This window comes from Ptychodera flava, chromosome 16 (assembly GCF_041260155.1).
Source record: "Ptychodera flava strain L36383 chromosome 16, AS_Pfla_20210202, whole genome shotgun sequence".
NCBI classification, from domain to species: Eukaryota; Metazoa; Hemichordata; class Enteropneusta; family Ptychoderidae; genus Ptychodera; species Ptychodera flava.
The window spans coordinates 16,804,071-16,829,367 of NC_091943.1; the positions used below are offsets into that span (position 1 = coordinate 16,804,071).

At 38.8% G+C, this 25,297-nt stretch overlaps 2 protein-coding genes across 3 annotated transcripts; both read left to right on the top strand.

Annotated features, from left to right (window-relative positions):
* Window positions 1–12,982, top strand: LOC139114147 (uncharacterized). Of its 2 annotated transcripts, none has more exons than XM_070675695.1 (2): window positions 1–149; window positions 8,684–12,982. In XM_070675695.1, the coding sequence occupies exon 2, from the start codon at window positions 8,788–8,790 to the stop codon at window positions 11,170–11,172; it is 2,385 nt and encodes a 794-aa protein (XP_070531796.1). In that variant the 5' UTR covers window positions 1–149; window positions 8,684–8,787; the 3' UTR covers window positions 11,173–12,982. The 2 variants fall into 2 exon arrangements, with proteins under 2 accessions (XP_070531796.1, XP_070531797.1); XM_070675696.1 differs by having other exon boundaries at window positions 5–156.
* LOC139115003 (beta-1,3-galactosyltransferase 1-like) lies at window positions 11,208–12,500 on the top strand. Its single transcript, XM_070676912.1, has one exon. It carries the CDS (start codon window positions 11,208–11,210, stop codon window positions 12,498–12,500), a length of 1,293 nt encoding a protein of 430 aa, XP_070533013.1.
* Window positions 12,983–25,297: the final 12,315 nt, after the last annotated feature.

The window sequence follows — 25,297 nt, forward strand, 5'->3', positions numbered from 1 at the left end:
CATCAAATAAAAGTATGCAAACGACGTACCTCCTTCTTATCACGTCGTACATATCCTGATATCGGTCTGTCGTTTGGCACTCTGGAAGTAGAAGCCGGTTAGGAACTGATTAAACGCTCTTCGTCTGGCTCCAATGGTCAGCTAACCAGGTAAGTGGTGAGACTAACCATAGACCCTACCTCTACACTCTGGACTAACCTCCTTGATATAACATGAATCGTCGTCCGGGAATAGGCAAAGTCATTCTGGAAATGGTCAAAACTCCTGTGAAACTGGTCGTTTGACAGTAATGAAAAATCGGTAAGAGCATAGACAATGGCTATAGTCTATGGCTTTAGAAGGCAAGGAAATCACGGAAATATTGGAGCATTCAACTTCAAACCGACGTGATATCACCAAATTAGACAAGATAAACGATGTGATCAGTACATTCCTACGTCCATGGTCGTTTCTACACGGAGTTCGGACTCTTTGCCGTATTTTAATTCCAGGCAAATACTGTCTGTGCAGATGCCATCAAAAGCCATGCATCTTCGAAAGTTAATCGGAACGGGGGGTTGGAGTTTGGCATCTGCGAGAATGTCGCAACACAAGGTTTTCGGGACAAAATTGACTACAGGGCTTATCTACGTTGATTCGTACGGACAGCGACTGGAAAAGTTTGGAACCGTCTGGAACCGTTCTATTGAGGAACCTTATACAACAGATACATTTACTAGCTATCTATTTGATTTTTTGGGCATAGTTTACTGGTCGCGAGAACCTTTGTACACCAAGAAACGCGACGGTGCTGAACTCGTGCATGTATGCTTCTCGTGATCTTCCTGTAATTTATAGTCTTTAATATTCTTCATTGTCAAAGTGGCACCTTGCTCATAGATGCGTTTCGCGAGGTCTATGGTCGAATGGGTTCATGAATATAGTCCATAAGCTTGTGACGTAACAAGCCATAGGGCTGCTTGGTTGTTCGAAGCCTAGGGGAAGGGGAAACGCGTACCAGTAACCCCAGGTCCAACAGACAGCCCTAAACAGCACGGCTACCAAGCAATGTCAGTAGGACCATGGAGTCTCTTCCTACCTCCATGGTAGGACGAAGGTAGAGAGTAGCCTTGATCTCTACTCAAAATCTTGATACACGGTTCGCAACTTGTTCTCTTGGTCAAAGTCAGGACCGGAGTCGAGGGTTAAACCCGGACTCAGGACCGCCGCCTTATAAAGATATCAAATACAGCGCTATCTGATAAGCAGCATGGCTATTTTATTACGCAATGGTGTATAAGAAAAGCAAACAGAAATTTCGTCGAAGGAAGTTGACAAGTGTGACATAACTTTAGGGGCCACTTTGTATTAGAGCATCTTTTTTTACATCTATGATTAGAGCAACGGGTTTCTATGAAAGATATGAAAAACACGTTTGAAACTATTTCCAATGATTTCAATCGTTCTACGTTCCTGTCGACATGGTAGATGTGTATTTGCGGTGTGGATCAATCCCTTGCCTGGAACAAGTCAGAAATTTTGAACGCATAATATTTAAAAAAAAATGGTAATTCGGATATGATTTATCTAATGATTTTACACTATGATTCCCTTCCCAAGTTATCAGAGCAACATTTGTAACCAGGGACAAAGATATCATGATTTTCAAAAATATGTAGGCATTAATAGTGAGTGAATCGCTACACACATAAATTTCGCCAATCTGATCACTGGCTAAATCATTTTGGCTGATCACAATTTTTCTCTTTATATACGTATGAGTGAAGTTTTGGATGTGTGAACTTTGCATTATTTTCCAGATAGACGATCAAATAGGTGGGTCAACAGCGTTTTGACCATCGAAGGATTGATCAAAACAGGGAAAACCAGTGCCGGGTGTTGTTGTGAGAAAGCTTTGCCGAACACCATTCGCGTAGAAAATATCACAGTACCAGAATTTAGGTTTGAAATTTTGGAATAAAATGTATTGACCGACTTCAATATGTAAAATCATCCGAATGCGGAGAAATCGCATGCTTTTAATCTGATTACCGCCCCCGACATATTCCCACCCACTCCTTGGAGATATACTACTCGATCGACCTTAGGAAGGGAGAAGGGAAATACATAAATGGATTTCTGAGTTCGTTTTCACACAAGTCCGTGCATTCTGTATGAGGGTGAAAAGCCAACTGGTCATAAGAATATTACCAAGGTCTTTAATGCACATTTTACAAGCATTCTTTATGAGTGTCGTCCAACTCTCCATGTTTCGCCTGACATGGGTCCTATTGATAACTAGATTTAGTTTCATAATTGGTGATACACTGGTCAACTTTCAGATTCCTCCGAGTTCAGTTATTTTGTTTGAGAGCAGCCCTCAATACTGAATGAATGTAAATCAGCTGGCGATGACAATGATTCTCTCGAGCTTTTGCCAATTAGTGTTTCTTGTAATGCAGAAACTGTCACAGAAACGTTTAACATGTCTCTACATCAAAATTTTGTTTTCGTTGTCTTGCATATTCTCTCTGTCCTCTGTGATATAAGCTTTGACTATCTCTTGAAAAACGCAATATTGCAGAAACAAAGTTTTGATACCTTAAATAAGCAAATTCTCACTGCAGATACAATTATTAGTAAAATGGATCTAGGACAAAACTAAATTGTTGTGAATTCACTCTTTATTACAGAAATGTATATTTTAACTAACTTTGGTTCATCTTTTCGACATTTAATCATATCCACGAAATTAATTTAAACAATGCTATATAGGTGGACACTGCTAATATCGTGACCTTTTATATCTATATTTTGTTGTGATTTTTCGTTTCATTTTGTTGCTTTTATTTTTTCAACCGTCATGAGATAACCGATGATAATCTAGCAGGGTAAACAAGGATATTAAAGGTGTTAACTATTGCTGTATCCGTAAATTATACAAATAAATGTATTGATATTTAACTTTTCAAAGTTACGGAGAGGGGGTCGGTCAAAATTTACGTGTTAGAGAGGGGAATAATCAAATTCATCATGGTTAGAGGGCGTCACTCGGAGTTGCTTATGTTATTCCTCAGACCCTCTTGGCCATGAATAATGACGGTTCCTTTAGATGAGTTTGCCGATGACCAAACTTTGAGTCTTTTCGAAGTTGACATTAAACAACTTGAAGTTGAAGGGAAAATGACTGAAGATCTCTTCCCAATCTCAAACTGGGTTCTTATGTACATGTAACAAAAGAATGACAATTAACACCACAAAAAGTGTATGATTGTTGCGTCTCGCCCTAAAATTTATCGCTGAAGCGACTCTGATATTTCATTTCACATTAAAATCAATGATATTCTCATTGACAGTGTTGCTCTTCACAAAGTCCTTGGTGTTCAAACAGACAACGTTTTAAGCTTGAACGAAAACAGATGTAACTTGTTCAACTTTAACTTTGCCAGAATTGGTGTTAGAATGACGAATATACACCCCTTTTCTCATAATAGTGTGCATCCGTTAATTTATACGGTTTGTTCTTGTCTGTATTTGACTCTACTATTGCATTGTTTAAGCTGATATACGTCTAAGACCAATCTCCAAAGATTGTACACACTCTAGTAGGAAAATTCTTGGAGTTGACTCGACTTTTCCTTCTCGAAGAGATTTTTGTCAGTATTTGTCTCATTGTATATTTCACTGTTATTATGACTTCCAAAGTTTTAAATGACCCCGCACCAAGCTATGTTAGTGAAACATTCCAGCCAATCTCGGAAATGAATAGTTTAAATACTCGTAATGGTAACATGGGTCAAAGATAATTTGTTTATCGAACTACGAAAATTTGGAATTCTTAAAATCCCCTATATCCGAAACTATGAAGCTTTGTGGACATTCAAATCAGAATTACATGATTAAATGATTATCTTTTCATGAATAATTCGTGACGTAATGACCGTGTCACCACTCGTCTTTGACTCGTGTTGACACGGTCATTATGTCACTTTTTTCCCCGAGCTGAACTAAGAAAATTTTAGGGAATAATATCTAATTATCACATGCAAAAGCCAAGTTTGTTCATGTCTTGGCAAACAAGCGACGTAGTGGCCGATATTGCACGCGGTGTTATGGAGAGAATAACTATTTGCGACACATGTGTTGATGAAGAGGGTGGAAAGCCTTGATAGCTCATTTCAGTGTCCTGACAAAAAATGGCAAAAATAGCTGCAAAAATACTCAGTTGAAGATTTCATCATAATTTGAACATATCATATTAAGATCATCCCATAGAACATGTCAACCAAAGCTATCAGAGCAGTTTTTTGAGAATCAAATTTTTTGACCAAAAATTGCCCACAAAATACAAAATTGCAGATTTCATCATAATTTCAATATATCATATTAAAATATGGAACCTGTATACCAAATATCAAAGCTATCAGAAGAGTGCTTTTTGAGAAATACAGTTTTTACCAAAAATGGCAAAAATTGCCCCTAAAATACAAAACTGTAGATTTCATAATTATTTCAATACATCATAAATAACATAACTCCTACAAACCTGTGTACCAAATATTAAAGCTATCAGACGAGCAGTTTTAGAGAAATGATTTGTTTTCCCAAAAATGTCAAAAATTGCCCCCTAAATACCAAATTGTAGATTTTATCAAATTTTCAAAATATCGAATTTAGTTTATCTGTAGAAATCTGTATACCAAATGTTAAAGCTATCAGACGAGCACTTTTTGAGAAACACATTTTTTGACCAAAAATGGCAAAAATTGCCCCAAATTACAAAATTGTAGATTTCACAGTAATTTGAAGATATCACATTTTCTTTATCCCTATGAACCTTTACACCAAATATCAAAGCTGTCAGACAAGCGTTTTGGTAAAATAGATATTTGACCAAAAATGACAAAAATTCCCTTAAAAATACAAATTTGCATATTTCTACACAATTTGGGCAAATCTGAAAGAAGTCATCCCTAGGGACCTATTAACCAAATACCAAAGCTATCTGTAGTTTTGAAGAAGAAGATTTTTAAAGATTTTTTGACCAAAAAATGACAAAAATTGCCTTAAAAATACAAATTTGCATATTTCTGCACAATTTGAACAATCTGAAATAGACCATCCCTAGGGATTTATTTGCAAAATATCAAAGCAACCTGACATGTAGTTTTGAAGAAGATTTAAAGATTTTTTACCAAAAATGACAAAAATTGCCATAAATATACAATATGCAAATTTCATCACGATTTGAAGAAATCTAGCTGAGGTAACCCTAAGTAAACTGCATATCAAATTTCAAAGGAATCTGACATGTGGTTTCAAAGGAGAAGATTTTTTTCCAAAATCAGCAAAATTGCCCCAAAAATATAAATATGCAATTTTCACCACGATTTGAACCAGGTTACCCCAAGTGAACTGCATATCAAATCTCAAACCAATCGAACTCGCTGTTACAGAGAAGAAGGCAACTGTTGACGGACGACGGACGGACGACAACAACGACGGAAACTCAGCCTATTTGATAAGCTCCGCGTCGTCTATATGATCAACGTTTTCAAGTCCCCCCTCCATTATCATATAGTAGCATACTTATTTGTGATGCACGCAAAGAAATAATGAACTTTTATTGGGCAGCTCTTCTCGCAGATGTGCGACACTACCTGTTATTAGCAGCTTATAGAGCCACATTCCGATGAGGCAAATTATTAAAGTGACTCATTTTTAAACGCATCAGTGGATTTTTAAACGCATCAGTGGATTTCGTTGGATTCATCAATCTAAGCCGACTTGAGTTAATCAAACTCTGGCCAGGTCAACGGCACCTGCTGAAGAGCACATAAAATGACGATCATGAGAGAGTGTGCAAATTGTGAATTCCTGGCTACATTTTGCCAAATTGTCGTAGTGAAAAACTGAGCGCAGTGACCTACCAAAAAGTGTTGTTTTTTTTTTCAAAAGTACGAGACATACGTGTTAGATGCTGTTAAAAATTGACAAAACTCGAAGGTTAATAAAATAAACGTTTTAATCTCTAAAATGTTTGGTGTGTTAACGGCACATTTGGTAGAAAATAAATAATTCCATTCAGCCACAAATATTGTTATTAGAGTCTTTACTGTTCAAAGTTTTACTTTTGGGTTATTTTGCGATAAGAATGTGAAAATTTAGAAAATCAAGCATGGTGGCCCAATCTTTTTAGCTTCTGGTCTATTAATAGACGGAGTAGCTATTAGAATTGAAAATGTACAAATATTCATAGTAAACAGTTTACTGACTGGTCAGTATTAATGAGGGAAAAACAATGAAAATGTTTATGATCAAAAGTTTTTTAGATGGGCATATTTTAACAAATAAAGAAATTATTAACATCATAAATATGACACAAAACTATTTTTCAGGGATTGAGCAGGTTGGAAATGAGGGGCGAGAGACAAAGGCATTCCTACTGCTGCATGTGGATGCAGCCACACCATTCCATTTACAGCATACTTATTCACAGTGATACAATGATAACATAATCAAATCAAATTAAAAAAGCATCAATGCTCTTATGTGAATTTTGCTGAACATGACTGATTTTAATATTTCGCCTTATATATTTGGTATCTAGCAAAGGCATATTTGAAGTGAAGTCAAAATTAACACTACATTAACACGACATTGCTTACAATATATGTTACCTTTTGGGCATGAGCTGTTCTTCTTAAATCGTAGTAAAGTAGTACTTCCAACAGATTAACCATTATTTTTCTGTCAACCCATAATTTTACATCATGAAGACTGTAATTCTGCCAAATTTGTATTTTTCAGTCATTTTATAAATTTTGCACTGCACAACATTGAATAAACTGCAATGTTTGAATATGTTATACTCAAAGAATAAAAATCCTTTGTTACAGATTGATTATTTTTTTAAAAAGAAATTACTTTTGAGATTGGGGATTTGGCCGAGCGGTTTTGTCTGTGGCTTCTCTGCTAGCTGACTAGGTACCGTACGTTGTGAGTTCGAACCCCAGTGAAACCACCATATTTTCTATCCTGGGTTAATAGCTCTGCTGGTGGACAGAATCGTCCCCGAGGCTATCTTTCGCCCAGTTTAAGCGATGTATTCATTGCTTCGCTTCGATAAAGTTTGTGTGTGATAGTGAGCGTACGAGCGTGAGTGCTTCACGGGCTCTACAGTGTGTGGAGGGGTCGCAGTCAGAAAAATTGTAACATCTTAGCTCGGTTATTGAACTAATCTTTTTTGAGATTGGGGATTTGGCAGAGCGGTTTTGACTGTGGCTTCTCTGCTAGGTGACTAGGTACCGTACGTTGTGAGTTCGAACCCCAGTGAAAGCACAAACCCCAGTGAAAACACAATATTTTCAACACTTCTAGCACATATATTCTTTACAGGGCCATGTCTTTCATGGAAAATATGCCTATTAAAAACAGTAATTTCATCACTTTCATTTTTTTTCTTTACTATGAGGTTTAACAAACACAAAGCCGAAATAAGCATTTTTCATCATTCTCAAAGGACTTTTTGGAAATTGCATTAAAAACAGTTAATAGTGATTTAAAATGTTCACTTGGTATACATTTAATTTACAGACGCCAGGTTGTGTATTTCACATACACTCAGGTCAACAGGGAAGTGCGTCATTACTATTTCATGATTGTTATTTCTTATTTCTAAATTATTTAACTTCTTTCCACATTTAACTATCTTTAGGCAGTTTATACTGTAGCTTAGAATTTTTCTGATTTATATATTTAATCATCTATGGGTTCATCTCCACCTCATGCCGCTACATCATCAACTATTTGCCAACAACTCCATGCCAACAACCAATTATCTGACCTGGCCACAAGTTAGAGAAGCTACAGCGTCATTGACTGTATTTTTTCTTTTATATTTGATTATTCTCATATGCCAGAATTGAAAAATTCCTGATAACTTTCAAGTTTTCGTAAAATATTAAAAACTCGGCTTTATTGCCTTTATTGGCTACTTATGACGTAATGACCGTGTCACCATTCACATGTGTGAGTGCTTCACATGTGTGAGTGCTTCACGAACTCTACAGTGTGTGGAGGGGTCGCAGTCAGAAAAATGTACGACTTAGTCGGTTATTTAACCACTCTCTTTGAGAGTGGGGATTTGGCCAAACGGTTCTGTGTGTTGCCTCTCCGCTAGGCGACTGATACCGTATGTTGTGAGTTCGAATCCGATTGAAAACTAGCCGTATTTTCTACCCTGGGTTGATAGCTCTGCTGGTGGACATAATTGTCCCCGAGATGTATTCATTGCTTCGCTTCGATGAAGTTTGTGTTTGCGATGTGTGATAGTGAGCGTACGTGCGTGAGTGCTTCACGAACTCTACAACGTGTGGAGCGGTCGCAGTCAGAAACATGTAACAACTTAGCCGGTTATTGAACCGCTCAATTTAAGAGTGGGGATTTAGCCGAGCGGTTCTGTTTGTTGCCTCTCCGCTAGGCAACTGATGCCGTGATGCCGTATGTTTTGAGTTCGAATCCGATTGAAAACTAGCCGTAATTCGACTCGTGATGACACGCCCATTACGTCACTCGTATTCTCCAGCTGAACCAAGAAAAATATTAGGGAATAATGTCGTTGAAAGTCGGGCATGGTAATGTTTGTGGGCTTTGGGTTTTTGTAGAAAAGTCTAATCCCAGAAATTGTTCGCTTTCTTCACAGGAATCGACACAGGAAATCGAAACATTTTGAGCAGTGACTCTAGGCCTAATATAGACGTTACATACTTCATCACGGAAACAGAACGTCTTCTGTATACACCGACCATGGACAAGACCATGAAGTTATTCCTCCTGTGTGTTACGTTTTCAACGTTGCTCAATACTATCTTCTTAACGTACTCTGTGCTGCAGAGCAGACGGCCAGCTACAAGCTACGACCACGACCAAATTGTTCTAACCAACGTGAAGTACATAGAGCGGGAAAGGGCGACATTTATCGACGACGGTCCCCGGTGGTCGGTTTCTTGGCGCTTTGACCAGAGAACCAGATGCTCGCAGTATTCCGTTGTAAAACTGCTGATCATCATCGCGTCAAATCCAGAAAGGTTTAGCCGTCGATCCGCAATCAGAAAAACGTGGGCGAAAGCTTCGCATCTTTACAGAGACGCCGACCGGCGGGTGGTGTATCTTTTTCTCGTCAATGCCACAAGCGACAGGACACTAAGAGAGCAGATTGCGTCGGAAAATGACGAACATGGGGATATCATTCAGTCGGATCAGCCGAGCAGCTTGCCGAACAACACTGATCTAGTATCATTAGCTCACTGGACTAAAAATTACTGTGCCAACGCTCGCTTCGTACTTAGAGTTGACGACAGAACGCTAGTATTTACCGATCGAATTCTCAGTTACTTATACGGCACCGAGGTAGCCAATTTACAAGGTTCGCTGCCATCTGAACCCTCCCCTCAGAGGCGTATCGAGCGGGAGGGCGTGCTGGCGTACGGTTTCATGACATCGTATCGACCTCTACCAGTTACAAGCCAGCCTTATTTGCTGTCCAGTAGCGTTGTCCACCTGATTATGACTATGTCACAGTTCGTGGAAAAGAGACGCCTGAATAATTTCACAAAGTCGCAACCTTTGCTTGAGAGAGTAGAGGCACTGTCGACCAAAATCGAAGGATTTGGCGTGTACGGCGAAGAGACACGCTTATGTGAACATAAATCGACTTTGTTGCTGTTGTGTGAAGTTGACTTTGCATCGATGTACGCAATATGGCGGGATTTTGAACAAAACTCCTGCAACACCACTACCGAGGAATTTACAATGTCAACAAAACTTCGGTCGACGAAGACTAATGACATGTTGAGTGCCCATGCCACGAACGCTTCCACGTCGAACAATTCCCAGGTAAACGATTTGCCGTCATATCGAACGGGGTACACACAGTGTGAAGCAGAGTATGCGAATAAAAGCAACGTCTTTCTGTTGGTTTTAACCTATTCTGAGCCTGGACATTTACAGGAGCGTACAGCTATTCGTAAGACAAGAGGAACACTTGTGAGCGCGATGGGTCGGAAAATTGTTCAACTCTTCCTCATACCAGGGTCGCCAGAGTTGACGAAGAACGGGACGATACAGGATGAAAGTAACCTTCATAAGGACATATTTATTTTAGATGTGAAAGACAAGAAAATGCCGATATTGAAATTTCTGATGATGTACAACAACTTTGTAGTCAAGCTTTGTCCGCAGTACGTCATGAGAGTAGACGACAACTTTTTCGTAAATTTGAATAGTCTCGTGCAAGTTCTCGTTGGTGCTCCGCGATCTCGTTTCTTTCTCAGCTCTACGTCAAACACTTCTGCCAAATTTAAAGTCAAGAACAATAACCTGAACTTTAAACAAACTGTAAAATATCAATCATCTCATATAACAGACTCTGTGTATGTTATGTCTGCAGATGTCGCTGCGGATATTTATGCCGCTTCACATCATTTTGATGTTATCTGTCATCCGGGAACTCCAGACATCGGGTGTTTACTCAACCATCTTGGAATTTCGGTCGTTCACCATGAAGGAATCGATCTGTCGGGCAAAAAGCGGTCCCTGTGTGAGACGAAAGAGGTGCTGGCATCCGGGCATGTGTCTGAATCTCTGATGTATGCGATTTGGCAAAACCTGGACCAATGGGGTGCGTTTATCTCATGCAGTTCAGATTCTGAATTGAACTTAAAGCGAGAATTCGACCTCAACGGCGATGAGAGAATCAAAATCGCCGGAGGGCGGATAGTAGGGATGCCCCCTGAAAATCGAACGACAGGCTCAAGCTCATTTCTAATTAATCACTTTGAGAAATGTGGCTCGAAAGTTTTCCTCTTCGTTGGAATTCTGAGTCGCCCTGGTAACCAGAAACTACGGGAGATAATACGACACACGTGGGCTATGTACAATGAAAAAATTCCCGGCTTAAGAATAGAAACGCTGTTTTTCATCGGAGTGGACAAAAATTTAAAGATTCAAAACGCAATAAGAAAAGAGAACCAAAAATACGGCGACATTATCCAAGTGAATTTTGTCGACTTGTACAAGAATCTTGTTCTGAAAACTCTGTCGATTTTCCATTGGGCGAAACACTACTGCAACAATGCAAAATATCTCCTTAAAGTCGACGACGACGTTTCGTCCACTACAGAAATTTGGTGAAATTTCTGAAATTTGCACCAAGGACAAATTTCTACATGGGGAATGCGCAGGTGGATACGATGCCCTACAGATCGAGTGGGTATAAATGGTACACTCCAAAAGAAGTCTGGCCCAATAAGGTCTATCCCCCGTACGCTGACGGTCCCGCGTATGTCGTCTCCATGGACGTTGTTCCGAGGGCGTTGCACCAGTCCACCGTGACACCGATTTTCAAATGGGAGGATATATACATGGGTGTTCTGCTGCAGAATTTGAACGTCGTACCTTATCCCCACATCTACTTCGATTCGAAGGGCTTCCACAGGAATCCATGCACTTTCCAGGCTGTCCTGACATCCCATCATTTCTCCATGCACATGCTTCCAAAATTCTGGAAAATGACCAAGAAAGCGGTGGAAAAAGAAACGTGCGATGGGATTTTCTTAAAAGAATTGGAACCTAACTTTCTAAGAGACAGTGATGATAAAGCAGTTCAATTGCCTAGCAACGTTAACGTTTCTAGTATCGACAATCTACTACCCTTGTCAGCGGCGCCGGCGAAGAAGCAACTCTTTCTGTGCGTTATCGTCATGACAACCCCGCTGCAACACGAGCAGCGGAGATTCATCCGAATGACCGTGGGCAGGAATGACGTCATACTCGGCAGGCAGATGATTGTACGGTTCATGACAGACGACAGCTCCCGAGATAATAACATGCAGAAATTCATAGAACAGGAAAGAGAGCTTTACCAAGACATGCTGTTCTTTCAACCGTCCAACAGTACCACGTATCATCAGTCGACGAAACTCGTCACAGCTCTGCGATGGGCAGCCACAACACCAGCAGACTTTGTCATGGTGATGGACGCTTCTGACTACGTCAACATCTTCAACGTTGTGCAAGAGTTGCAGGCCGCCCCTAGGACAGACTACGTTACGTGTCACGTGAAAAAGCTGAGCCCGGTTGTGAGGACGAAAGAAAGTATCTGGTATGTCTCCAAGAAGGAGTGGGCTCCAGACGCATATCCTGCTCATTGTGACAAGAGGGCGCCCTTTATTCTATCGTCAGATGTCCTCCGTAAGCTCCTGGCGTCTGTCCAGGGACGACAACTCTTCAAGTTTCCCGACGTGTTCCTCGGTATTTTACTGAAGGACGCCAAGCTGACTGCAATACACAAGGAGAACTTCATCGTCAACCTCGCAGATAAGCAAGTGGCAACGGACAACCTGAACGTCGAAAGGTTGTGTGATTTGAAGAAGCCCCTTTCCATTCACGGCTTCTTTGCAAGACATAGAAGTGTCATACTGAAGCATTCTCTGACCGAAAACACAAAGTGCAAACTCTGACCTCCATAAGCTTGTGAAAACATCGTATTGGAACTTGTAAGCAAATGATGTACAGCTCAATGTCAAACTGACTTTTCTTTTTGGACTGCATAATAGAATATGCATGGATCACGATATTTAGCTATATTGAGATAATTTATTGCAAGAAAAGGTGGAAGAAATTACGTTGACTTGTACCGAGGGGTTTTGTTTCACAAAGTTTGTCAATAGTTTTACAACATCATGATGGTCTATTTTTCCAATTCACTGCCAGGAATATTCTTAACAATCTCAAATAGTATAGGTCTCCTCCTGCAATTATCACAATATAGTTCCGGTCGCATTTGGAATTATTAGAACGCATTTATTTTGCTGTGTGTGGCAGCTTGTCTTTCGCTTCACCAAAACAAAATTAAGGAAAGTAATATTGTATGACACAAAAGCCAGTCATCTGTAGTAAATTTTGTTCTTTTTTTACAAATAAATAGTATTTTCCCACTAAATTGTCGGCAGGTCTTTATTTAATATAGTTCCTGAACTTTGTATGAAAGATCTTCTTAGGTAAAATATTATGTGTCGTCTTTATCGTCATAAAAGAAAGATTCAGCCGTGTGCGGGCGCTCCCACGACCTCCGACCCAACACCAGCCGGAGCTGCCGCACACCGGCTGAATCTTTCAGTCCAGGCTCATAAATATAATATGCTATCCTTGAAACGGAGGTTTCCTACGAATCACAAATCACTTAACATTACTTTCCGCGGATAACGTCTGCAGCTGGCGTGAGTTCAGTAAACTTTGTGCAGTTCAGCATACAACCTGGCGAATCAAGTCTGGATACCTGTCACAGGATCGCATGCACACTGCATGATGGAACGTTACCGGTGTGTATGTACTTGAAAATTTATCATGCAAAACGACAGTACTATCGGGACATTTTCAGAAATTAATTCTGGAAATCCGTCTATTATTTGGCGTTCTATCAACGATATTCTGTCCCCTAATACTCGTTCACACAAGTCCTTGCATTCTGTATGAGGGCGAAAAGCCAACTGATCACAAGAATATTACCAAGGTTTTTAATGCACATTTTACAAACATTGTTCATAGTGTCGTCCAAGTCTCAATGTTTCGCCTGACATGTGTCCTATTGATAACTGGATTTAGCTTCAAAATCAGTGATACGCTGGCCAACTGTCTGACTCCTCCGAGTTCAGTTATTGTGTTTGACAGAAGCACTCCTTACTGGATGAATGTAAATCAAATGGTATTGACAATAATTCTCCGGAAACTTTTGCTAATTAGTGCTTCTCTTAAGGCAGAAACTGTCACGGAAACGTTTCATGTCTCTACATTTTGTTTTCGTGTGTTGTGTATTCTCACTGTACTCTGTGATACAAGTTTTGGCAATCTCTTGATAAACACAATATTGCAGAAACAAAGTTTTGATACCGTAAATGAGCAAATGCTCAAAGCAGGTACAATTACTAGTAAACGGGATCTAGGACAAAACTGAAGTGTTGGGAATTCACCCTTTATTATCAGAGAAATATATATATTTTAACTAACTTTAGTTCATCTACAATTTTGACATTTAATCATATCCATCCAAATTAATTTAAACAATACTATATAGTTGGATACTGGTTATATCGTGAGCTTTTTTATATCTATATTTTGTTGTGACTTCGCATTTCATTTTGCTGGTTTCACATTTTCAACCGTCATGAGATAACCGATGATAATCTAAGCAGGGTAAACCAGGATATGAAAGGTCTTTACTATGGCTGTATCCGTTAATAATACAAATAAATGTATTGATATTGAACTTTTACAAAGTTACGAGGAGGGGATCGGTCAAAATTTCCGTGTTTGAGAGGGGGACTTTCAAATTCATCATGGTTGGCAGGGGGCACATGGAGTTCCTAATGTTATTCCTCCGACCCTCTTGGAAGTAAATAATGACGACTCCCTTATACATGCCAAACCAGGCTAGCACAAGCGTTGTAGGTTCATATCTCACCTAGTCCCCCAAACGGCGGTGAAAAAAAGCCATTTGCCGGATTACAGCCAAGGGTGAGAACGAGTTGATCAAGACAACGAACCTCCCGGAGAAATTTTGTCATGTACACACTGATAACGTAAAGAAAAGATGGTCACACTTGACGAAGGCTACACTGTTCACACTTTGTCATGTTTAAAGGTATACTATCACCTGTTCCTATTTTGCCACAGTTAAAGGGATACAGTCGTCGGAACTGCGCTCAAAGGTATATATATGGGACCCATACGACCCATGGCAACAATGTATCCAAGGCACAATGGTGATTGATGACAGTTAAAACATGTCTGTCATAATCTATCATCGTATAATCTAAATGTTGCAGCTATGATGACGAGGTGCATCTTGATATCGTGCACGAAATACATTGTTAACTTTGTAAACAAGAAACTCGCACAGGCGCAGTTCCGACGACTATATCCCTTTAACATTGAAAGAGAAAATCTAAACAATACAGATTTTAAGCGGATGGCCGCTTTTTAAAAGCAGCGCCCTCACATTTGCATTTTGAATACCAAGGAACGCTCATTTGACCATATATGGGCATATCTAGATTACAGGTGATTGTATACCTTTAATGGGATGCGCGGTACGCGCACACAGAATGATGGTATCTTCTACGCATGCCGACAAAGGGAAACATAGGGCCAAAGTCCCTGAAGCTACTATAGACATGGATACAAAATTAAGTATTTCCTGACTGTATGAAATTATCTCACTAAGGTCATCCTAGGGACATGTAAACCAAATATTAAAGCTGTCTGACCAAGCGACTCAACAGTTGACAGAGCTCTGCTGTGTTATGTAGAGAATAACCTTTTGTGACACATGTATTGATGAAGAAGGTGGATATCTTTGATAGCTCATTTCAGGATGGCCTAACCAAAAATGGAAAAAAATTCCGTAAAAATACAGATTTGCATATTTCATCAGACTATATTAGTCTATTATAGCAAATAAACGAGAGTTAATTACATTCTAATTAAAGTAAACAAGACTTGCTTAAATCAAGATTACGTCATAAAAAAACAGCATATCTGTCAGGTTATAAAGAATCTTGAGCTGGTTATCTTTTAATATCAGTATTTTTATCCCATTAACCAAGCACATTTTAACTTTCAAATTAACATTGTAAGTAAGTTCTGTTGAATAAGTTGAGACTGTACGTACTCAGAGAAAGCACACTGAAGAGACAAATGTTTGAAACTTAAGAAGTTCAAGGTCATCAAAAGCATTATAAGGAATCATGTTACACTTTCATTGCACTGTTTACACAGATTGCATAATTACTATAAATAGCACATGAGGAATCTTACAGCCCAGCTTTACCATAAAAACCCTATCACTTTGACCACTCTTTTAATTGACCACTCTATTTTTTCCTCAAAAAGTAATCTTATTTTATCCTTACCAAGTCAACCATAAATGGAAATTAGAACTTTCTCTATCTCTATTTATTTGACCACCCTATCATGACAAACTATTATGAGCAATTTCTTTTAGTTAACATAAATGGTGGTTCAGAATATATCAAAGTTGGGATTCAGGAAAGTTGCCTTTACATGTTTTAATCCTCAATTCACTATGAACTGTCAAAAAAAGTTGAACTTTCTGATAATTCCACACTAAAATTATTTTGGCTTTGATGATTTCCTAATTAATTCAATTATTTAAAATCATATTAATTATTTTTTTCTGGGTGAATTGATAGGGTTTATACAGTACAAGAATTACATACAATGTAAGTCAAACTTTGACAAAAAATGACAAAAAATTCCTTAAAAATACACATTTGTATATTTCATCACAATTTGAACAAATCTAAGTTGGGTTATCCGTAGGGACCTGTATACCAAATAACAAAGCTGTCTGACCACCGGTTATGAAGAAAGATTTTTACCAAAAACACCTTTTTTGGCATTAATTTGCCTATTTTCAACAATATCAAAAAATTAAAAAAAAAAAGTTTCTCAAAATCATATTTTTCATCTACACAACAAATATCAAATCAGTAAGTACTGCGGTTCTCAAGATATTTGAGTGGACGGACGGCTCACAAACGGACATACATACATACATACATACATACATACATACATACATACATACATACATACAGACTGACGACGGACGCTTCTATAGACTATAGTCTATAGTAGCTAAAAACGACACAAAGATGAATGGTACTCGTGAATGGATAAAATTTGTGGAAAGCAAATGCTAGGAAAAACATTTAACTTTACAACTCCTTACCAACTCTCTCCGTATTTCATCAATCGCACATCGTCTGCTTCTTGTGTGTTATGTTATGCGTGACGAATTACTTGGTACGTTACTCAGTCGCTTGTTTTCCAATACACGCTGGCCGGCCGTGCTGCAGTAAACGCTGTGATACACGCCGGCCGGCCGGCCGGCGACCGTAATGTAGAAAACACGGTGTTTACTTCAACACGGCCGGCCAGCGTGTTTCAGAAAACAAGTGACTGGGTCAGAGGTACTTTATAATCGTGCGAGCCCATCATTACTTTAAATTATTATTTGGTTAATGTACGTTACTAATTCTCATCGGGCAGTTTTTACATTACGTCTCGCCATAAGCTTTCCCAACACAAACAAAACATTATCATACACATTAATCTAAACTTCCCTGCACAAATCCGAAATGAAACAAACTATTAACACAAACAATCGGATAGTTGTGTAGGGATCCTATTTCACACATATCCGAAACGAAACAAACTCGAACGCAACACAAACTTTTGGACAGTAAGGTTGGGAGCCTCTTTCACATTTTATAACACAAAATTGTAGTGTGCCATTCTCCAACGCATTACTGAAAGCCGATACGCGTAATTCTGTCAGTTACATTTCGCTGCGGCATGCAGCAGTCGCAGGAACTGCAAACAAATGAAACAGCCATGCGTGAATCCAGCTGCTTCTGGGAAATTGTGTAAACTGTATCTAACGAGAGTTGAAACTTTTCCAAAGTTTAAAGAGGCATTTATATACATATATCATATAGGTCAGAAATGGCCCAACTAGAGACAGGATTCTAGCAAATTTGAGTGATTTCTTGACCTACGAAATAAACATCTTGAAAAGTCAGGGGTGTACCAGCAGTAGCCAGACCAACCATTTCATACCACAGAGTCTCGCGAGCGATATTCGTCTAGAAGTTATGCATATGATCAATAAATGTCTTGTATTAAACTATTTTTCATTATACAAGCCTTACCTGTGCCTAGTATGTGCCTATTACTTTACCCTAGTTATCTGTGTACAGTATTTCAAAGAAAACAGTCTATATCTGTTAATTGCCCTCCTAAATCCCCTTCATTAATTTGTTCTGCCAATCACTGACGCGGGGGCTCATCGCCCTGACCAAATACCTCGTTAGCAGTTCATAAGGTAGTAGTCTGTCTACCGGCCCCTGTAACGTGTCTTACGTGCAGACATTTTTACGACAAAATGTATTAATTGTACAGAACGTATTTAAGGCAAGGCCCGCCTAATAAATTAATAAAAAAAAGCATTTAATTTAAAGAATGTAAGTCGTGCAGACCTTTCATGTAAAGAATGTATTAAATGTAAAGAATGTATAAATAGGGGCCTACAGAACGATTTCGGATTTTCGAGGTCATTCCTCCGACCCTCAGGCCGTAAATATTGACAGCTCCCTTGCTACAATGTTGCCTCCGTAAGTACACTCCTGCAGCTTGGTGGAACCGGGTATTTGCCGAAATTACCTTTTTCAGTGTCAAGACAAGTCCTGAGAGACTGTTTTTAATTCTCTGACTCAAAAATCCAAAAGACTGTAAACCAAATGGCTAAAATGGGTACAACATAGCATACACCACGCTCACAGTTTGGACATCTTGTAAAAAACTGAGGACAGTGACCTACAAAAAATTTTGTTTCAAAAGTACAAGACATATGAATTAGAAGCTACTCAAAATTGACAATACTGGAAGGTTAAAATGTTCCATCAAATAAATGTTTTTATCTCTGAAATTTTGGAGGTAATAATGGCAAATTTGGTTAAAAATAGATAATTCCATGTAGTCACATATTTTTTCATTTAGTCTTTACTGTTCAAAGTTTTGCTTTTGTATTATTTTATGATGAGAATGTGAAAATTTAGAAAATCAAGCATGGTGACCCTATCTTTTTTCTTTAATATCTGATTGTTCTCATATGCCAGAATTCAAAAATCCAGGATAACTTTTGAAGTCTCCCGGTCTTCCATGTGTAGCTCTCTGGCCTGATCTTGTGTACAAGTATGTTTCACTGTCATGAGCGTCATTTGAACCAAACTCTTCTTCAACTACCAGTGACAGTGACACTGCAGTAGCAGGGCGGTACCTGATAGTGACACTGCCCGTAGGGAGTAGCTGTATTATATTTTTCTTTTCAAACGAACCTGTTATTGAGGCAACCTGTTGGTTCGAGATTAAATAAAATTAAAAAAAAAAAATATATTACCTTTGACAATTTTGACAATATTTTTGTTCAATTTATACAACTGTGTTCTTGTTCTACTCCCTGCAGCGTGTTGAACTGTCCAGTATTCAGCTTGCTAACACAGCCTGTGTATGTGTACCATGCATTTGTATCACCATAGACCCTCGAGAAAACGCGTCTGTGGTATCACTGACAACTGACTGTTAGTCTGGACTCTAATTAAATTATCACCTAATACATATTATACTACCATGCCCTGCCCGTCGCATTTTGATTGGTCGAGCTGAACCACGTGACTGACCACAAATACACAGTTATGGTTTGTTTTCACGCTCGTGAATATGAATAATAAGATTAACAACTCAAAGTATCGTAATTTACAGCTAAAACGTAAATCATTATCAATCACAAAATATAATGGAGCATTGTAGGCCAAGTTTAGATACTTTTCTCTGAAAACATATCGAGATGTGCCAAATTTTTACAGCGCGCGTGACAGTGCGTCGCGTATTGCTCAGTTCTAGGGCCCGGTTGTCGTTCGCTTGGGAAATTTTCGAAAGTCTCGCCCGTTAATTTTTGGCTTTCCTCTCGCCCTTGCCCATAAATAAACATTAATGGTCAGCGCGTCGCCCGTTATTTCTATATTTGTATTTACAGGCTTTGTCGACAAACTGAATATTGTGTGTTTGAGGATTCTGTAGGGAAGCAGCAAGAAACTGTAGTTGATATATTGCACAGAAATATTGCAAAAATCATCAACAGTTGCAGCTTCTGCCCTGTTACTAGGCTTAAGTTTGTTTTTTTTAACGACAAATCATACATTTATAGATTTTTCAAGATAAAAGTCCTGAAATGTGACAAAATGGTTCGAGATTTTGTTAAACTATGACAAACATTACAACGATTGGATGACATAAAACTGCATTAATTTTTCATTGAATTACCTATAAAAACTTGGAATTGGAAAATGTAAAACGTAAAAGGGAACAAAAACTTTTCAAGTCCCCCCTACAGGCAGAGCAAAATTTTCAAGTCCCCCCTCTACTAACCCCAAATTATTTTTAATCCCCCATGAATTCCTCCAGCCCCCCCCCCCCCACCATTTTTTGTGAACGCAGCCTAACAACTTACTGACATCGACAAACAACACTGATCACCAGTCGCCCTGCGGTTACTGGTGCTTCGAAAGCCCGATTCGTAAGCGTTACAGGAGAGTCATAATTTATGATTTATCAGACAGTGCACAAGAGCAAATTTGGACAATGTTTGTGTGTTTTGTTAATTATCATTTTTTATTATAAACTTTATTTCGGACTTAAAAGTCCATATAAATGTTGTGAAATGTTATTACAGACTCTTTGAAGAATTAATTGTTCTCTTGCATACTGGTTGAAACAAAAAACAATCAGTTAAACAAAAAGAAGCTTATTCCAAACCTTAACTATATCAGATTTGAAGTACAATAAGTCACATGTACGTACAATTGTATTACTGCTGTTCAAAAGTCGCTCTCTCAAACCATAAATCTGTTTACGCATTTGAGCGTCAAAGTCATTGATACTATTAGATACAAACATTGAACTCGCACTACTCCGTTTTCATAACCCAATAAGAGTCGTGCAGCATTGTTGTATGCAACTTTCAATATACGCATAACAGCCACAGAGTAATTACTCCAGAGTGGTCCTCCATATAGATGGTAACAATACGCTTTAATAGAACACACTTAACATGAAACGTACACTTGCAGAAATTTCTCATCAACATATTTGCTGAAATGTAAAGATATCTCGTCTGTCGCTCGATGTCATCGTCATCTCTAAAGCGATCAGATAAGACAACACCAAGGTATTTTTTCTTAGAAACAACTTCTAATTTAACACCGTTGAGATACACAGAAGGAATTTTACACATCCTACTGTGATTAGGAAAAATACACATGCAGTTAGTCTTTTTGCTATTAAAAATGATGTCATGTATACCACCATAGCAAGTGCAAACATCTATCAATTTCTGTGTACCTTTTGCAGAAGGACTAATTAAGCAGATATCATCTGCATACAGTAAGTGATTTACAAAAACACCACCGATATTACAGCCTGTATTCGAATTTGTTAAGAGAATACTCAAGTCGTCCATATAAACATTAAAAAGCTTAGGTGACAGTATACCACCTTGCTTGACACCATTTGTCACAGTAAAGCTATTCGATGTGAGAGCACCCCAACGAATAGCAATAACTTGAGTTCTATACCAACAAACAAGGAATCTAACAATAAAAACAGGAATATTACGCTGAATTAACTTTTGAAAAGTGTCCAATGGTTGACTCTGTCAAAGGCCTTAGAGGCATCCATGAAGGTAATAAATACATTGCTGCCATAACTTCTGTAAAAATGAATTATTTCCTTCAAAATAAAAACACACATATCAGTGGAGTGACCTGATTTGAAACCAAACTGGTAGTCTGTCGTCCCAAGATATGATTCAATATGACGCAATATAACTAACTCAAGAATTTTAGAAGTAACAGTACAGAGGGCAATAGGACGATAGTTGTTCTTGTCAGTTATGTCACCATTTTTATCTTTGGATTGGAACTAGAATAGTGTTCGAAAGTCTTTCGGGGCAAACTACATGAACTAACATGGCCGTAAAGCACATACTGAGCAGAGTTGAAACTTTACTGCTGGCATACATAAAGTGTTCGGATGAAAGAAAGTCAGAACCAGGACTTTTGTTAGCCTGGAGGTTGGCAATAGCATCACGAATATCACCAGGGAAGATAGTGAAATTATCTCCCAGAGTACAGTTGTCAATAGCATCATATACAATTTCTTATCCTTAGTATTGTTTACAGAGTTATAAATGTCACAATAATGGTTACGCCACATTTCAACAATATCTTCATCACCTGAGCAGCCATTAATATTATTTGGTCTGGACATGTGATTTTTCTTACTATTGACAGAGTTCCAAAATTTCTTACAATTACCAGAGGAGAGATTAGTCGCCATGGCATCAGCTTTCATCTGTTCCTCATTACGGCGGCACAGCCGCAAAGCATACTTGAAGCGCGCATGTGTACGTCGTTTAAGGTCATACAATGGACCACTCCTAGGCTTCCCAGAATCACGCCAAAGCTTAAAAGAATCACGCGCAATAGAATGGACCTCTTTCACATGGTCATTCCATCCTATAATATTACAATCCTTACTGTGAGTTTTTGACATAATATGAGTGCCAGCAGCGAAAAGACTGTTGATAATATTGTCATAAAAACTACAAATACTCTTTGCGTGCATAGGATTTTTGCAATGGATATCTTTACAGCACAATGCCTCTGTAGGAATGGTGATATCAGATAGGAGCCTATCAGTAATATTAAAGTAAATATCACGCTGCTTTTTGCTGGTCCTAGCCCAATTCACCCGAGAATCTGCTTCGCTTTCATCACTATGGCTACTTTGACATGAGGGTAAGACGCCAATATCGCACACAAGACTAAGTGGAAGATGGTCAGATGATATCACATCATACATAATATCCATAGACTTGATACAGTTATGAGCCGTATACGAAGAAATACAGTGGTCTAACCAAGAGGTAGTACCATGGGCATCACTTACGTACGTGAATGAGTTTTCGGGTAGAAAAACCCTGTCAGAAATACAGTAGTTATATTCATCACAAAAACTTTGTAATAGCTTACCAAAAGATGAATTGGAATCAGCATTCCAGTCACCAATTATCATAGTACTATAATTGTCAGAAGACTGAACAATTGAGTGAACTTTTGCTAAACACTCTGCAAAAACATCATTATTTTCCCTACTACAAGTGGGCATGTAAACACAAAGAATTAACAATTTACTATTGACATATCTACTTCAATACCAATTATTCTATTATCATGAAATGATCTTACTTTAACTACATGACCAATAGACTTACGCCATAAAATTGCAACGCCCCAAACGGTCGACCAATGATGTTCTCACTTGTGTCAACAGGGGACTCACCAAAGTAATCAAAGTCGTCATGGACGGAGGATAAAAAAGAAATGTCATCCTTAGTAAGCCAGTGTTCTTGTAATAGGCACATATCATGACATTCGCACAAATCTCTTACAGCTTGCAACGAATTCTTGATAGAACGACAGTTGTAGGATGCAATACGAAGTTCATCCATCTAGGATTTACGGGGTTGGTAGAATTTTCGAATTAGAACACCTTCGGCCAAACATCAGGGTTCATCAATGACTCAAAATTATCCGGTCTCACAGCAATACAAAACGAAGCGTAGGAGTCATATTTCGTCTTAAGCTTATCACAGTCAATGGTATCAATACGCATGGTTTCTCGTATGTATCGCACAAGATGCTCTGTATCAGTTTCTGGCCTCAATCTGCTCACAAAGACACGTTTTCTTTGTGTAGCGGCTGTTTGTAGTCCGGTGTGCTGGCGTTTGCCAAGTATAAACTTACTACGACCGCTGTCAGCTGGACGTATCAGCTCCTTGGTCGTAGTAGCAGGTGAGCGGCGGTCTCCAACACGATCATTAGTTAACTTGTCGTCCTTTTTCTGACTGTCGGCAACTGCATCAGCATAGCTTCTGTGACATGCAAGTTCCGATTTTCACATTTTCATGTTAAATGTATTCTACATTATTTAATTTTTCAACTTACACGTTGTCAATACAAACGAGTTTCTTGCTAGGTCAAGCGTTAAAGGTATACAGTCACCTGTAATCTAAATATGCCCATATATGGTCAAAGGGGCGTTCCACGGTATTCAAAATGACCATTGAGGGCGCTGTTTTAGCGGCCACCCGCTTAAAATCTGTAATTGGTTAGATTTTCTCTTTCCATGGGAACTGTGGCAAAATTGGAACAGGTGACAGTATACCTTTAACTGTAATTAAAGTTAAACGTTCTCTGAAAGGTACGCATATTGTGATAATTTCCGGAATGGATATGTAAAGTAAATAATCATGACAAATATGTCTAAACAGAAATTAATACAAAAGACTACCCGTCTCAGTGTTACCGCCAGGACGCACCCTTGCGACAATGTCCCCAAAACGGAACCCGTTGTCCCACACTCTAGCGTACTGCCGGTCACCTCGGGCGCACTCGTAAGTCAACTGTGATGGGTGTAGTCTACAAGTAATATCTGTTACTAAGGATGATCTTCGTTTTGCATAATTATTGTGAGGCTTACACAACGTACTTTCGGGGCTAGCTATATAATTAAAAGTAATTAAAACGCTGCACTTGATATCATAATTTGCTTGACTGTAGTCCATCTGAGCTCTGATTTGCGGCAGATATGGTATACTGCTTCAATTACCTGGAATTCAGGCATAGCGACGCGGTCCCAGTATCTTGAGTTTTGTTCAGTGAAACGAAATAATGCAACACTTGATTGACAACTGCTTGTTGTCTCCAAAATGAACAAAATGTCCCAAAAATAAATGGCAGTGGGACACACTGTTCCCTGATCTAAAATTCCTGGCCACAACACTGCCTATCTCTAGAATTCGCCAATATCCAAGTCTCAAACTCAAGGCACGGCGAAAAAGCAAATGTCTGGAAGTCCATTATCAGGCTAGACTAATGTGTTGTTCTGTCGCGTCAACTTAAAGTTGTGTATTCGTAAATGACCTTTCCCTCAGAGTTTAAAGGGGTATCTCTCTTCGAAAACGATCAAACAAGCAGCCTGATATAATTGTTTACACTAGGCAAAAACTCCGCTCAATCACAAAGCAATAAAATCCTATAAACCTGCCATGTCGAGATCCAAAGACAGTTCATTGATAGCACGCTAGACCAAACAACCGATCACGCGACCAAACAACAACGAATGATTGACAACTGACGTTTGGCGGATTGATATACTGAAAAAAGTCCTAATCTGAATGTACGAAAATTAGTCGCTAAGATATTATTTTCAGTAAAAAGAATAAAAAATTGGCTTTATTGGCTTCTCATGTGTCACCACTTGTCTCCGACTCGTGGTGACACAAGCCATTACATCAAGACCGTGTCACCACTCGTCTTCAACTCGTGGTGACACACAAGCCATTACGTCACTCGCGTATCCCCCCCCCCCCCCGGCTGAACGAAGAGAAATATTAGGGAATGTTATTTAATTAAATAAAGTGTAATATAATAATAAGAATTAAAGTAATGTACACTTGAGAAAATAACTGTAGTAATGTTTGTGGGGATTTGGGATTTTTACTAAATTCTAATTCTAGAAATTGTTCGCTTTCTTCACAGGAATCGACACAGGA